At 43.5% G+C, this 17,052-nt stretch overlaps 1 protein-coding gene across 4 annotated transcripts in view; it reads left to right on the top strand.

Annotated features, from left to right (window-relative positions):
* The window catches only part of TADA2A (transcriptional adaptor 2A), a 73,382-nt gene that overhangs the window by 13,429 nt on the left and 42,901 nt on the right, over positions 1-17,052 (top strand). For 3 of the 4 annotated variants that reach the window (XM_031657035.1, XM_031657034.1, XM_031657036.1), the window contains exons 3-4: positions 4,419-4,525; positions 8,661-8,720. In XM_031657035.1, the coding sequence (XP_031512895.1) occupies positions 4,419-4,525; positions 8,661-8,720 (167 nt within the window). Of the gene's footprint in view, positions 1-4,418; positions 4,526-5,768; positions 5,815-8,660; positions 8,721-17,052 lie in introns of those variants that run through there. The other variant, XM_031657037.1, reaches the window with a different exon arrangement.

Genomic DNA, 17,052 nt, shown 5'->3' with positions numbered 1-17,052 from the left:
AAGTGATCCACCCACCTTGGTCTCCCAAAGTGCTGGAATTACATGCATGAGCCACTGTGCCCCGCCCAATAACTGCTTCTTGACATAAGGATTTAAAAAAATCACTTTGGGCCTGCAATCCTAGCCCTTTGGGAGGCTAAGCCAGGTGGACTGTGTGAATCTAGGAGTTCAAGGCCAGCCTGGGCAACATGGGGAAACCCCCCCTCTACTAAAAATACAGAATTTAGCTGGGCATAGTGCACATACATATAATCCTAGCTACTTGGGAGGCTGAGGCATGAGAATTGCTTGAACGTGGGAGACTGAGGTTTCAGTGAGCTGAGATCAAGCCATTGCACTGCAGCCTGGGTAACCAGAGTGAGACACTGTCTCAACAAAACAATAAATAAAGACCACTTTTCAGGAGTTCGAGACCAGCCTGGCCAATATGGTGAAACCCCGTCTCTACTAAAAGTATAAAAAATTAGCCGGGCGTGGTGGTGTGCGCCTGTAGTCCCAGCTGCTCGGGAGGCTGAGGGAGAAGAGTCACCTGAATCCAGGAGGCGGAGGTTGCAGTGAGCCAAGGTCGTGCCACTGCACTTCAACCTGGGTGACAGAGCGAGACTCCATCTCAAAAAACAAAACAAAACAAAAAAAACACTTTGCTCAATGGCTGATGCCTTTTTTAAAAATAGGATAGTTGGAGGCAAGAGAGAAGCAAGCTTGTATCATTAACAGGAAGTGAGGAAGAGGGTAACTTGGTAGAAGTTGGCATCTATCACTTAATATACAACAGTTTTTGGCACGGCGTAGTGGCTCACTCCTGTAATCACAGTACTTTGGGAGGCTGGGGCAGGAGGATCACTTGAGGCTGGGAGTTTGAGACCAGCCTGAACAACATAGCAAGATTTGTTCTTCTGTATTAAAATTTAAAATGGGGGGAATGGAGTAGCTGCAGTTTCATATATTGAATTGAAAGCTACTGCCAGGAGTACATTTTTTTTCTTTTGTCATTTTCTTCTGTGTCTTTTTATTTTTATTTTTTTTTGAGATGGAGTTTCGCTCCTGTCACCCAGGCTGGAGTGCAATGGCGCAATCTCAGCTTACTGCAATCTCTACCTCGCGGGTTCAAGCGATTCTCCTGCCTCAGCCTCCCGAGTAGCTGAGATTACAGGCGCCCACCACCTGGCTAATTTTTGTATTTTTAGTGGAGATGGGGTTTTGCCATGCTGGTCAGGTTAGTCTTGAACTCCTGAGCTAAAGTGATCCACCCACCTCAGCTTCCCAAAGTGCTGGGATTATAGGTTTGAGCCACCATGCCCACCCTCTATATCTTCTTAAAAACAAATAAAGAGAACAGTGATCATCACTTGAAAGAGGGAAAGGTACCTTGAAGAGTGTTTCTTGGACTTTAGGGAGGCAAATACTATTACAGAATGTGAGAAATCCTGTTCTAGACTGAACAAATTAAATTCCTTCATCTACCTTAAAAGCCTTTCTTTTAGATTCTTTTTTTTTTTTTTTTTTTGGCGGAGTCTGGCTCTGTTGCCCAGGCTGGAGTGCAGTGGCCAGATCTCAGCTCACTGCAAGCCCTGCCTCCCGGGTTCACGCCATTCTCCTGCCTCAGCCTCCAGAGTAGCTGGGAGTACAGGCGCCCGCCACCTCGCCCGGCTAATTTTTTTTGTATTTTTAGTAGAGACGGGGTTTCACCGTGTTAGCCAGGATGGTCTCGATCTCCTGAACTCGTGATCCGCCCGTCTCGGCCTCCCAAAGTGCTGGGATTACAGGCTTGAGCCACCGTGCCCGGCCATCTTTTAGATTCTTGTGATTGATCATAGAGAACAATTTTGCTAGGTTGCCGTGACTCTAGAGGCCAAGTTTGGGCCAACCAAGGACACATATATCTGCATTTTTATGATTTTTGAGAGTTTGGATTATGCTCCTTGTCTTAATAGTTTGGAGACATACCACTGTCATTGGAGTAGAAGATCTACTGTGTTATGTACTTACCATGGGAGAAGGAGGAAGCTTTCTGGGTTTAAATTCCCACTCAGAACCAGGTGCAGTGGCTCACACCTATAATTCCACCACTTTGGGAAGCTGAGGCAGGAGTACTTCTTAAAACCAGCGCGGGCAACATAGTGAGACCCTGTCTCTACAAAAATTAAAAATTGAGCCAGGTGCAGTGGTGCAAGTCTGTACCTCTTTTTGGGAGGCTGAGGTGGGAGGATCACCTGAGCCTGGGGAGCTTGAAGCCACAGTGAGCCGTGATCACGCCACTGCACTCCAGCCTGGGCGACAGTCCAAGATCCTCTCTCAGGAAGACCCTGTCTCAAGAAAAAAAAAATCCGAACTCAAATATAAAATAGTATATTCCAAGACATGTGTTTAGAGGAGACGTATTTAGACACTAGCTGAGTGTGGTGGCTCATACCTGTAATCCCAACACTTTAGGAAGCTGAGGCAGCTCAAATTCCTGCGATCGTTTGAGCCCAGGAATTCAAGACCAGCCTAGGCAACGTAGTGAAACTCTGTCTCTATAGAAAATACATTTTAAACAATTACCCAGGTGTGGTGGCTTGTGCCTGTAATCCCTGCTAGTTAGGAGGCTGAGGTGGGAGGCTCACTTGAGCCTGGGAGGTTGAGGCTACATTGAGGCATGATCGTGCAACCACACTTCAGCCTAGGTGACAGAGTGAGACCCTATCTCAAAAAAATAAAGGAGTTGTCTCTTTTTTGCCCCAACTTTTTGTTATGAAAAATTTTAAACTTAAATAGAAAAGTCAAAAGAACAGTACAGTGATGATGATTTTTATTTTTTATTTTTTTATTTTGTTTGAAGACGGAGTCTGTCTCTTTCGCCCAGACTGGAGTGCAGTGGCGCGATCTCGGATCACTGCAACCTCCGCCTCCCGGGTTCAAGCAGTTCTCCTGCCTTAGGCGCCTGTGTAGCTGGGACTACAGGTGCACACCACCATGCTTGGCTAATTTTTTTTTTTTTTTTGAGACGGAGTCTCACTCTGTCGCCCAGGCTGGAGTGCAGTGGCGCAATCTCAGCTCACTGCAACCTCTGTCTCCTGGGTTCAAGCGATTCTTCTGCCTCAGCCTCCCGAGTAGCTGAGATTACAGGTGTGTATCGCCACACCCAGCTAATTTTTGTGTTTTTAGTAGAGATGGGGTTTTACCATCGTCTTGAACTCCTCACCTCAGTATCCACCCACCTCGGCCTCCCAAAGTGCTGGGATTACAGGCAGGAGCCACTGCGCCTGGCCAATTTTTTTGTATTTTCAGTAGAGACAGGGTTTCACTGTGTTGCCCAGGCTGGTCTCAAACTCCCAAGCTCAGGTAATCTGCCTGCCTCAGGCTCCCAAAGTGCTAGGATTATAGGCGTGAGCCTCCATGCCCAGCCAATTATTATTATTGTTGTTGTTGTTATTATTATTATTATTATTATTTGAGACAGGGTCTAGCTCTGTCGCCCAGGCTGGAGTGCAGTGGCACAATCTTGGCTCACGGCAACTTTTGCCTTCCGGGTTCAAGTGATTCTTGTGCCTCAACTTCCCAAGTAGCTGGGATTATAGGCTGTGCCCCCATCCCTGGCTATTTGTATTTTTAGTAGAGACAGGGTTTCGCCATGTTGGCAAGGCTGGTCTCAAACTTCTGGCCTCAGGTGATGCACCAGCCTTGGCCTCCCAAAGTGCTGGAAATACAGGGTAAGCTAACGTGGCCAGCCTACAGTGATTATTTATATGCTTGCTACCTAGATTCAGCAATCATTAACATTTTGTCAGATTTTCTTTATATTGTATGTGTAGGTATGTGTCCATTTTATGCTCCTGGAAAAATAAGTTTGGGATATTATGAAACTTCCAGTTAAAAATGTGTTCGTGACTGGGCATGGTAGCTCATACCTATAATCCCAGAGCTTTGAGAGGCCAAGGCAGGAACATTCTTTGAATCCAAAAGTTCAAGACCAGCCTGGGCAACGTGGTGAGACGTCGCCTCTACAAAAAATTAACCAGGTGTGGTGGCATGTGCCTGTAGTCCTAACTACTTGGGAGGCAGAGGCAGGAGGATCCCTTGAGCCCAGGAGTTTCAGGTTACAGTGAGCTATTGTCAAGCCACTGCACTCCAGCCTGGGTGGCAGAGCAAGACCCTGTCTCTAAAAATGTATAAATAAATGAACAAATATATGCTTGTAAATTTCTCTGCAGGGTCCATATCTATGTAAATGCTGTGTGAAAAGGAACATTGCTGCCCTGAAGTTAAAAGGAGCGTAATTTTTGCTTTTTTTTTTATTTGTAATGAGCTCATCTTGTCTCCATGAACTTTTCAACTCAACTCACTACTTGTGTGGTCATTTGGGGATTTTCACCTTTTTGCACTTAAGATAACCATAAAGTGTTCTGAAGTGTGCATTTGTTTTCTCTTTGTTCTAGATGATCCCTCTGATAAGCCACCTTGCCGAGGCTGCTCCTCCTACCTCATGGAGCCTTATATCAAGTGTGCTGAATGTGGGCCACCTCCTTTTTTCCTCTGCTTGCAGGTAACTCACTATTGCTGGCCTCTCCTAGCCCAGTTTTATGCTATTTTTTATGATGTAATATTTCAGAGATTACTGTCAACTGCTAAGGAGATCTGTATCTTATTAAATCTATTTCTCCCGATTTTTTTTTTTGACGGAGTCTCACTTTGTCGCCCAGGCTGGAGTGCAGTGGTGTGATCTCTGCTCACTGCAATCTCCGCCTCTTAGGTTCAAGCAATTCTCCTGCTTCAGCCTCCTGAGTAGGGATTACAGGCACACACCATTACGCCCAGCTGATTTTTGTATTTTCAGTAGAGATGGGGTTTCACTGTGTTGGTCAGGGTGGTTTCGAACTCCTGACCTTGTGATCCACCCACCTCAGCCTCCCAAAGTTCTGGGATTACAGACGTGAACCACTGCTCCCGGCCCCAATTTTTCATTATACGTTTTACCAGTGGAAGTTGAGAAACAGAGCAGTTAGATGAGACAGACTGTTGATTAGTCCACATCTGTGTTTAAACCTAATACTTGGCCAGGCACAGTGGCTCATGCCTGTAGTCCTAGCACTTTTGGAGGCCAAGGCAGGCAGATCACCTTAGGTCAAGAGTTCAAGACCAGCCTGGCCAACATGGTGAAGTCCCGTCTCTACAAAAATAATAAAAAATTAGCTGGGCATGATGGCAGGTGCCTGTAATCCCATCTACTTGGGAGGCTGAGGCAGGATAATCTTTTTTTTTTTTTTGAGATGAAGTCTTGCTCTGTCACCAGGCTGGAGTGCAGTGGCACAATCTCGGCTCACTGCAACCTCTGCCTCCCAGGTTCAAGTGATTCTCCTGCTTCAGCCTCCTGAGTAGCTGGGACTACAGGCGTGTGCCACCATGGCCAGCTAATTTTTTATATTTTTAGCAGAGACGGTGTTTCACCATGTTGGCCAGGATGGTCTTGATCTCTTGACCTCATGATCTGCCCGCCTCGGCCTCCTGAAGTGCTGGGATTACAGGCGTGAGCCACCGTGCCCGGCCAAGGAGAATCTCTTGAACTTGGGAGGCGGAGGTTGCAGTGAGCCGAGATCGCCCATTGCACTCCAGCCTGGGCAACAGAGCAAGACTCTGTCTCAAAAAACAAACAAATGAACAAACAAAACCCTAATAGTTAACACTGTTTTGTTGTTGTTGTTGTTTTGTTGAGACGGAGTTTTGCTCTTCTTTCCCAGGCTGGATGCAATAGTGTGATCTTGGCTTACTGCAACCTCCGCTTCCTGGGTTCAAGCGACTCTTCTGCCTCAGCCTCCCGAGTAGCTGGAATTACAGGCATGCGCCACCACACCCGGCTAATTTTGTATTTTTAGTAGAGACGGGGTTTCTCCATGTTGGTCAGGCTGGTCTGGAACTCCAGACCTGAGGTGATCTGCCTGCCTCGGTCTCCCAAAGTGCTGGGATTACAGGCGTGAGCCACCATGCCCGGCTGTTTTTTGTGTTTTTTTTTCTTTTCCGCAACAGAGTTTTGCTCTGTTATCCAGGCTGGAGTGCAGTGGCGTGATCTCGGTTCACTGCAAGCTCTGCCTCCCGGGTTAAAGGGATTCTCCTGCCTCAACCTCCTGAGTAGCTGGGGTTACAGGTGTATGCCACTATTCCCAGCTAATTTTTTATATTTTTGGTAGAGATGGGGTTTTATCATGTTGGCCAGGCTGGTCTCGAACTCCTGACCTCAAGTGATCCTCCCGCTTCAGCCCCCAAAGTGCTGGGATTACAGCCGTGAGCTACCACGCCCAGCCATAACACTGTTTTTTTAAGTTAAAGTATTGAAATTATAGGAAACAGAACTGGAAGATTATTCCTTTTAATGACACTGTTTATTGTCTTGTTGAAGACTGATCTCTGTACAGATGACAAGGAAAGAAACAATTTTTGTGGGTGATAATGGTAGTAGTAATACTAATTATAAGTACTTAACTCTGTACCAGGCACCACTTTGAGTACTTTACATGAATTAACCCTTAAATCATCACTGTAATCCTATGAAGTACCTATGATTAGTATCCCCATTTTATAGATGAAGAAATTTAGGCTAAGAGAGTTTAAGTAACTTGTTCAAGGTCACACAGCAAATACCATATTTTATCAGATCTAAGACACCATTGATTATAAGAAGCACCTCAATTTCAGAAATGTTAAAATGTAAAAATGGCTGATAAAAGTTGTGATGTACTTTCGATAAGATGAATCTTGATTTCAGAGAGTTTTTTAATTTTTTCGAGACAGGGTTTCACTGTGTCCCCTAGGCTGGAGTGCAGTGGCACAATCATGGTTCAGTGCCACCTCTATCGTCCAGGCTTAAGCGATCCTTCCACCTCAGCTTCCCAAGTATCTGGGATTACATGCTTGTGCCACCATGCCCAGCTAACTTTTTTTTTTTTTTCTGTGGAGAAAGGCTCTCGCCATGTTGCTCAGGCTGGTCTGGAACTCTTGAGCTCAAGCAATCCTGTCGCCTCAGCCTCCCAGAATGCTAGGATTACTCCTGGCCTACTTTAGGGACTTTTTATTTTTCTTTAAAAAAAAAAAATTAAAGAATTTTTTTTTTTTTTTTTTTGAGACGGAGTCTCGCTCTGTCGCCCAGGCTGGAGTGCAATGGCGCGATCTCAGCTCACTGCAAGGTCCGCCTCCCGGGTTCCCGCCATTCTCCTGCCTCAGCCTCCCGAGTAGCTGGGACTACAGGCGCCCACAACCGCGCCCGGCTAATTTTTTTGTATTTTTAGTAGAGACGGGGTTTCACCGTGGTCTCGATCTCCTGACCTTGTGATCCGCCCGCCTCGGCCTCCCAAAGTGCTGGGATTACAGGCGTGAGCCACCGCGCCCGGCCAAGAATTTTTTTTTTAGAGATGGGGTCTTGCTCTGCTGCTCAGCCTGGAGTACAGTGGTGTAGTCATAGTTCACTGCAACCTCTACCTCCTGGGTTCAATGATCCTGCTCCCTCAGCCTTCCCTGAGTAACTAGGACTATGGGCACAAGCCACGATGCCCAGCCCAGAGTTTAAAATATGAAAAAATATTTATCTTAGAATGGCTGAAATACAATTACAGAGCCAGGATTCAAATTTAGGCTGTATGATTGTGATTCCAGGGCGTATGCTCTTCTCAAAAGAGTTGTTTTAGGAAAAAGTCTTTTTTTCAGACTTGTTTTTTCTCTGTGAGTGCCACTGAAAAGCTGTGATCATGATTCCACCATTCTGTTGCAGCTGCAGACAAGATTAAATGAATCCTTAAAAATTTGTTGGCCGAACTCTGTGGCTCATGCCTGTAATCCCAGCACTTTGGGAAGCCAAGGCAGGTGGATCACAAGATCAGGAGTTCGAGGCCAGCCTGGCCAAGATGGTGAAATCCCGTCTCTACTAAAAATACAAAAATTAGCTGAGTGTGGTGCCGGGTCCCTGTAATCCCAGCTACTCAAGAGGCTGAATGAAGCAGGAGAATCGCTTGAACCTGGGAGGCGGAGGTTGCAGTGAGCCGAGATTGCGCCACTCTAGCCTGGATGACATAGCAAGACTCTGTCTCAAAAAAAAAAAAAAAAAAAAAAAAAAAAACTTGATAAGAAGTGGTATGGTGGCCCACACCTATATTCTTAGCACTTTGGGAGACTGAGGTACAAGGATCCCTCGAGCCTAGGAGTTCAAGGCTACAGTGAGCTATGATGGTGCCATTGCACTTCGGCCTGGGTGACAGAACGAGACCCTGTCTCCAAAAATAAAATTTAAAAAACCCAAACTTGTCAGAAGAAAATAACACAAACCAGGCCGGGCGCGGTGGCTCAAGCCTGTAATCCCAGCACTTTGGGAGGCCGAGACGGGCGGATCACAAGGTCAGGAGATCGAGACCATCCTGGCTGACACGGTGAAACCCCGTCTCTACTTTAAAAATACAAAAAACTAGCCGGGCGAGGTGGCGGGCGCCTGTAGTCCCAGCTACTCGGGAGGCTGAGGCAGGAGAATGGCGTGAACCCGGGAGGCGGAGCTTGCAGTGAGCTGAGATCCGGCCACTGCACTCCAGCCTGGGCGGCAGAGCGAGACTCCGTCTCAAAAAAAAAAAAAAAGAAAATAACACAAACCACCTCTGTCCTTTAAGAAAGTAGATTTTGCTAACTTAATTTTTCTTTCTTTGCAGTGTTTCACTCGAGGGTTTGAGTACAAGAAACATCAAAGCGATCATACTTATGAAATAATGGTAATGATGAAGTTTCTGGGAATTTCTGTTCACTTTTTTCAAGAATTAGACTAGGAAGTAGTTTTTCTTTTCCATTTTTCTCTTTCTTTAAGCTCTCTTGGATTTCTGGGAATTAGTTTTCTTAATCTCTGAATATCTTTACCTTTTCTCCCCTTCGGAAATAGGTAATTATTATCCAATAAGTCTTTTAGGGTTTTGTGGACCTATCAAGGTATTTAAGCACAAAAATAGTTTTATATACTCAGATTTTTGTTTGAAATTTGGAAAGTATTCAAAGGAAATACTTTTGATATGAGGATAACAGGTGCTTTTTAAAGATGCTGCTTTTTAAGCTTATTGATAAATATAGCCAATGTGTTGTCACTGTGTGCTCATGGTATTTTTATGTGGTTCATGTGGACAGTGGTGTTTTTGTCAAGCAGTTCATTTGCTTGCCTTGGGGAAAATTAGTTACCTTCTGACAGTCAGGTTATAAAGTGAACACAGCAAATGAGTTAATATATAAAATCGCCGAAGAGGAAGACTGGTTTATAACCTGAATAAGACTTGACTATAGATTAATTGTATTGCCACCTTTAAAGAAGGATAAGAATGTTCATAGTGTCCTTCCAAGCCCTGGCCATGGGAGTGGGTGGTTTAATAAGCCAAAGTGAACATCCAGTCTGCTTGACGGGTATATATACCTTTGTCAAGATAGTTCTGTCAGCCAGGCACGGTAGCTCACGCCTGTAATCCCAGCACTTCCAGAGGCCGAGTTGGGCGGATCACTTGAGGTCAGGAGTTCAAGACCAGCCTGGCCAATATATGGTGAAACCCCATCTCTACTAAAAATACAAAAATTAGCCAGGTGTGGTGATGTGCGCCTATAATCTCAGCTACTTGGGTGTCTGAGGCAGAAGAATCGCTTGAACCTGGGAAGCAGATGTTGCAGTAAGCCAAGATCGCAATACTACACTCCGACCTGGGTGACAGAGTGAGACTTCGTCTCAAAAAAAAAGACAAAAGAAAGACAGTTTTGTCAGAGTTTTGTCAGTTATCAGAGCATATTAAGCATATAACTAAATCTCCTCCCTCAAGCAGTTTTCTGACATCTGGCCCCCATGTAGTTTTTCTTACAGGAAAGGATGCTGGCAGGCTCGACAGTTAAAATTTCACATAGTAGATTAATCTATATTAGTTTTCTATTGGTGCTATAACAAATTACCAAAACTTAGATATCTTAAGACGACGCAAATTTGTCTCACAGGTTCTGTGGATCAGAAGATCATTAGGCTCAACAGGTTTGCTCCAGGTTCCATAAGGCTGAAATGAAGATGTTGGCCAGCCTGGCCTCTCACCTGGAGGCCCTGGGGTAGAATCCACCTCTAGGTTCTTTCAGGTTGTTGGCAGAATTCACTGCCCTAAGGTTTTAGGAAGGATGCCACTGTTTTGATCAGGGCATGTTCTCCGTTTCCACAGGCTGTCTGCATTCCCTGGCTCTGGGCCCCCTTTCTCCATTCTCAAAGCCAGGAGCACAGGAAGTCCTTGAGGTTGTTGACGAAATCCAGGGAATCTCTATGACCTCTCTCACTGCCTTATTTTTCCTGTGCTGAATCTTTATGAGTGATTCTTCTGCTTTTCTCTTCTGCTTTGAGACAGGGTCTCACTCTGTCACCCAGGCTAAAGAGGAATGGCACAATCACAGCTCACTGTAGCCTCGACCTCCCAGGCTCAAGCTATCCTCCTACCTCAGCCACCTGACTAACTGGAACTATAGGCACAAGCCACCATGCCTGGCTAATTAAAAAAAAAATTTTGTAGGCCGGGGCGTGGTGGCTCACGCCTGTAATCCCAGCACTTTGGGAGGCCAAGGCAGGCAGATCACAAAGTCAGGAGATCGAGACCATCCTGGCTAACACAGTGAAACCCCGTCTCTACTAAAAACACAAAAAATTAGCCGGGTGTGGTGGCGGGCGCCTATATTCCCAGCTACTCAGGAGGTTGAGGCAGGAGAATGGCATGAACCCAGGAGGTGGAGGTTGCATTGAGCCGAGATTGCGCCACTGCACTCCAGCCTGGGCGACAGGGAGACTCCATCTCAAAAAAAAAAAAAAGATTTTCGTAGACAGGTCTTTCTGTGTTATCCAGGCTGTCTCGAACTCCTGGGCTCAAGGGATCCTCCCACCTCAATCCTCAACCTCCTAAAGTGCTGGGATTACAGGTGTGAGTCACCGCAGCAGGCACCTCAGCTACGTGTAAGGACTCATGTGGATTACATTGGGCCCATCTGGGTAATCCAGGATAATCTTTCCTTCAAGATCAGCTGATTAGTAACCTTTATTCCATCTGTAAAGTCCTTTCCCAGCAGTACCTCGTTAGTGTTTGATGGAATAATCAGAAAACAGGAATCTTAGGATGAGGGGAACATCTTTATTTTTATTTTATTTATTTATTAAAAAAGAATAGAGACAGGGTTTCTCCATGTTGCCCAGGCTGGTCTCGAACTCCTGGGTTCAAATGATCCTCCCACCTTGGCCTCCCAAAGTGCTGGAATTGTAGACATGAGCTACCATGCCCAGCCAGAGAACATCTTTAGAATTGGGCCTCCTACAGCACTGTGGTATATTTACTTCAGTCTCTTAAAAGTTTAGAAAGGGTGACTCAGCATCTCTGAGCCTGACTACTGGTGGAGTCCTATTAAAATGAGTTTCTGGGCTTATAATATTCAGGGTCAGATTCTAGGCCACAATGAATTAATCAGAGAACTAGTTAGAGTTCTTGGGAGCCAACTAGCTGGCCTTCCTCTTTCCATCTCTAAACAATTTCAGTCTTTTAACTAATGACTTCAGTAATTGTAAGACTTGGAATAAATTTTTTCCCCCTTTAATTGCAAAAATGAAGGGTTAGGAGACTGTTCAAAGTAGCTGTGGATTTGAGTTAATTTCACCAAGGTTATCAGGTCTTCAGAAAACTGGTTTGTTTTTCCCAAATTAATGCGAGAATACCTGGAGCCAGAATACAAATTTATTCATTCATGTTGTGAAATAATTCCTTAAGGGATAATTCAGTATGGCTTGGGTAGGTTGGTAGTCATGCTTATTCACTTTAGGAAAGCTGACCATGAGCTTTCTTTAGCTATTCTGGGCATCATGTCTTCTTCATAATGCTGAAAGCACTGACTAAGTTTCACTCCACATCCACTTAATTCTGATTACATCATCCTTTTCTTACATATTCAACACCCATACAATCACATTTCAGAGTACTGTCCTTTACTTTGGGGAGCTTTTGGGGGTTACTAATACTTCCTTTTTGTGGCCCACCTTATTTATGCCCAGTGAATCTTTCCTTCTATAGGCATGATGACCAAATTTTAGCTTTCTACACAAAACTTGATTTTTTTGCATATGAAGCCTCAGATAACTTTAAATGGTTTTCAGTACTTTTGTCATGTCACAGTGCTGTATTTTTGGGAGTTACTCATGCTGTGGTAGGTGGTGCGTTAACCAGGATTTCTGAATTCTATGCCTATTTTTGTCTTGTAATTCTTAGAACTTTGAACAAGTCAAGGCAGCTCTTTCTGCCACACCCTTTTATACCAGTGATTCTTAAACTTCAGTACATAAGAATTGCCTGGGAGTTTCTTATAAATGTAGATTCCTAAACTCTTCTATGAGAGATTGTGGTTCAGAAGCGCTGAGGTTTGGTCCCCGAGTTGAATAATATTAATTAAACTTTATGTAAAACTGTCTTGTGCCTTTTTTGGTGTGTCTGTGATGTAGAAAGTTTTTATAGTTTATCTCACAGTAAAGTTGGTTGAGAAACAATATTCTAAAATATAGTTTTACAAATAACAGTCTCTTCAACTAATGTGTGCGTTGTCATATTTACTTGTCTTTTGGTACTTGCTGAATTGAGAATGATTATGAATTTAGTGTATAGACTCTGAAATTTCTCTCTTGGATTTCATAATACCTCATGTGCTAGACATATTCGTAGTGCGTGCTCAGATGAAAATGTGTTGCTTATTGGTAGTGTAATTTCACAAATCATGACACTTTTTTTGGTCATAAAAAAAGTTATAACAAGTTCTCAGTGCCTGTGTAATCTGAAGATGTCTTGTGTCATTATTTTTTTTACTTGTTATTATAGAAAAGTTCAGATATACACAAGAGAGAATGATGTTTGGTTATCTATTGCCAGCTACCTCAAAACCTCATGCTTAAAAATGACCATCTTATTATCTCCCACTGTTTTGTGGTTTAGGCATTCAGATTAGGCACAGTGAGGGTGGCTCTTGGCTCCACATGATGTACTTAGGCTGAAAGTCCCAAGAGGGCTATGAATTTAGTATAGACATAGACTCCAAAATTTCTCTCTTGGATCTCATAATACCTCATGTGCTAGGCATATTCACAGTACATGCTCAGATAAAAATGTCGTCATCATTGTAATCAACATAGTGGTAATCAATTTCCGTTTATTTACCCATCACTAGTGCTTAAAATTATCGACTCATGGCCAATCTTACTTTATCTAAACCATCAACTTTCCCTGTCGCCCAGGCTAGAGTGCAATGGGTTGATCTCGGCTCACTGCAACCTGCGCCACCTGGATCCAAGCAATTCTCCCACCTCAGCCTCCCGAGTAGCTGGGATTACAGGCACACACCACCATGCCGGGCTAATTTTTTTATTTTTGTGGAGATGGGGTTTTGCCATGTTGGCCAGGCTGGTCTTGAACTCCTGACCTCAGGTGATCTGCCCACTTTGGCCTTCCAAAGTGCTGGGATTACAAGCGTGAGCCACCACACCTGGCCTAAACCATCACCTTTCTAGATTATTTTGAAGCAAATACCCTAGGCAGTATATTATTTCATCTTTAAGTGTTTCATTAGGTCTCTATGTAATTCTAGTCACTTTTCACATTCCGCCAGGCATTTCATAAAGGCTTAATATCTAAAACCCCTGCTGCCTTTTTTACCCCTGAAACAATCACTGTTCTAATTTTTTTTTTTAAATCAGCATAGATTGGTTTTGCATATTCTAAAACTGCATATATATGGAATCATACTGTATGTATACTTGTGTTGTTTCTGGTTTCTTTCACTCAGCTTTTTTTTTTTTTTTTTTTTTGAGACAGAGTCTCACTCTGTTGCCCAGGCTGGAGTGCAATGGCACAGTCTCGACTCACTGCAACCTCCGCCTCCCAGGTTCAAGCAATCCTCCTGCCTCAGCCTCCCAAGTAGCTGGGATTACAGGCGCCCACCACCACACCCAGCTAATTTTGTATTTTTAGTAGAGACGGAGTTTCACTATGTTGACCACGTTGGTCTTGAACCCCTGACCTCAGGTGATCCATCCGCCTCGGCCTCCCAAAGTGCTGGGATTACAGGCGTGAGCCACCGTACCCGGCCTCACTCAGCATGTTTTTGAGTTTTATTCATGTTGTGTATGTTACTAGTACATTTGCTACTAATCATTTCTTTTAATTACTGAGTAATATTCTGTTGTATGAACAAAATACAGTTTTTTATCTGTTCTCCCTTTGATGGACACCTGGGCCTTGCCCAGGTTTGAGCTATTGTGAATAAAGCTGCAATGAATATTCCTGTATAAAGCTTTCTATGTACATATGTTTTCACTGTTTTTTGGATAAATACCTAGGAGTGAAATTGCTGGGTCATAGAGTAAATGATTGTTTAACTTTTAAAGAAATGACTGGCAAGTTTTCCAAAGTGTTTGTATCATTTTACACCTCTGTTGACCATATACGAGAGTTCTGATTGCTTCATGTGCTTGCCAACGTTTGGCATTGTCAGTTTCATTGATTTTAGCTATTTTAGTCAGTGTAGTGTGGTATTACAATTTTTTTTTTTTTTTTTTTTTTTTTTTACTTTTTGCAGTTTGTTTAATTCAGATACAAATAAGATTCACACATTTCAATTTTCCAACTGGTTGCCTCTTACGTGTTTTCTATTCTGTATGGGATTTCCTTCCCTTTCTCTCATTTCTTTTTTTTTTTTTTTTTGGTCTTGTTTTAGAATAATTATGTTTTAAATTTTATCTTCTTAAATATATAGAGAAATAGAGATGGAGTTTTGCCATGTTGTCCAGGGTGGTCTCAAACTCCTGGACTCAAGGGATCCTCCCACCTTGGTCTCCCAAAGTGCTAGGATTACTGGCTGGCCACTGAGCCCAGCCAGTTTTGGATTTACTGAAGTTGCAAATGTAGTACAGAGAGTTCCCGTGTATCCTTCATCCTGCTTCCCCAAATGTTAACATCTTACATTATAGTACATTTGTCAAAATTGAGAAATGAACATTGGCTGGGTGTGGTGGCTCTTTCCTGTAATTCCGGCACTTTGAGAGGTTGTGGTAGGAGAATTGTTTGAGTCCAGGAGTTTGAGACCAGCCTGGGCAATCTGGAAAGACCCCATTGCTACAGAAAAATTTAAAAATTAGGTGAGTGTGGTTGCACGTGCTTGTATTCTTAGCTACTTGGATGGTGGAGGCAGGAGGATTGCTTGAGTTCAGGAGTTTGAGGCTACAGTGAGCCATGATCACACCAGTGCACTCTAGCCTGGTCAACACAGCAAGATCTTGTCTCAAATAAAAAAAAGGGCTGAGCTTGGTGCCTCACACCTGTAATCCCAGCATTTTGGGAAGCCGAGTTGGGCGGATTACTTGAGGTCGGGAGTTCAAGACCAGCCTGGCCAACATGGTAAAACCCTGTCTCTACTAAAAATACAAAAAATTAGCCAGGTATGGTGGCACATGCCTGTAATCCCAGATGCTCAGGAGGCTGAGGCAGGAGAATCGCTTGAACCCAGGAGGTGGAGGTTGCAGTGAGCTGAGATCATGCCACTACACTGCAGCCTGGGCTATGGAGTGAGACTTGGTCTCAAAAAAAAAAAAGGAAAAAGAAATGAACATTACTACAATACTAGTAACTATAGATTTTATTCAGATTTCTCCAGATTTTCCACAAATGTCCTTTTCTGTTGCAGGATCCAATTGGAGATCCCACATTGCATTTAGTCATAATGTTTTCTCCAATCTGTGACAGTTTCTTAGATTTTCCTGTTCATGACCTTGACAGGTTGAAGTGTATTTTGTACAGTGTCTCTCAATTTTGTCTTCATAGGTTTGATATTTTATCATGATTAGATTTGGATTATAGGTGTTTAGGTAGAAGATCACAGAGAGGTGAATTGCCTTCTCATTTTATCATATCAGACGATACATAATTTAACACTGGTGATGTTGAAAAATGAGCAGCCAGCCATAAGAGATGAATGAGGCAGGGTGTATGTGGGAAGGGGCACGGAGCTTTCCTGTCCTCTCTGGGTACACCGTCCTCCACCTCCATGTGTTCAGCAGCCTGGAAGCTCCTCGCTCTCATTTCTTATTATTTATTTGATTTTTAAAAACCGGATTGTTTGTCTTACAGATGTTAGTCTGGATTTTGTTGACTAATGTGTTCCTCTGTCTTCTGCGTTTCCTATACACTAGTAGTTACATTTAATGACTACTTCAGATTCATTTAGGACCATTGTCTGGATCTGGTAATTCACCAAGGATTGCAAAACATTAATCTTTTAATTCTATCACTCATTTTAATTTATGAGTTAGAAATTTATTATTATTACATGGTCCCTCTGAGTAACGTTTGTACAGGAAAGAGAAATGATGATTACTTCCCTTTATTTACTAGTTTTGAGAATATGCATTGGTTCCCTAGCATCCTCCACATATTTAAAATATTTGATGTTTCAGTTATTTGTGGTTATTATCCTTACTGATGCTCAAAATATTCCATTTTTAGCTAACAGGAGTCTCTGGAAGTTGACTTCTGAATTGTTTTACATGACCTTTATAGTCTTTAAGAGCTTCTTTGCTGCCAGACGCGGTGGCTCATGCCTGTAATCCCAGCACTTTGGGAGGCCCAGGCGGGTGGATCATATGAGGTTGGGAGTTCAAGATCAGCCTGACCAAGATGGAGAAACTCCATCTCTACTAAAAATACAACATTAGCTGGGTGTGGTGGCGCATGCCTGTAATCCCAACTACTCATTGCTACTGGGTTGGTCATTTTTTTCTAGACCTTTTCAGTGAACAATGTTAGGAAATTATTTTTCTTTTAAGATACAACACATGAGTTCATAATAAAACTTTCAATTTAAATACGAGACTGCGAGAGTTTGTTTTCGTTGGTTGGTTGGTTGGTTGTTTTTGAGACGGAGTCTCTCTCTGTCCCCCAGGCTGGAGTGCAGTGGCGCCATCTTGGCTCACTACAAGCTCCGCCTCCCAGGTTCATGCCATTCTCCTGCCTCAGCCTCCCAAGCAGCCGG

Source organism: Papio anubis, chromosome 17 (genome assembly GCF_008728515.1).
Source record: "Papio anubis isolate 15944 chromosome 17, Panubis1.0, whole genome shotgun sequence".
NCBI lineage: Eukaryota > Metazoa > Chordata > Mammalia > Primates > Cercopithecidae > Papio > Papio anubis.
Note: the sequence above shows the minus strand (reverse complement) of the source record. Positions and strands in the feature narration are given on the sequence as shown.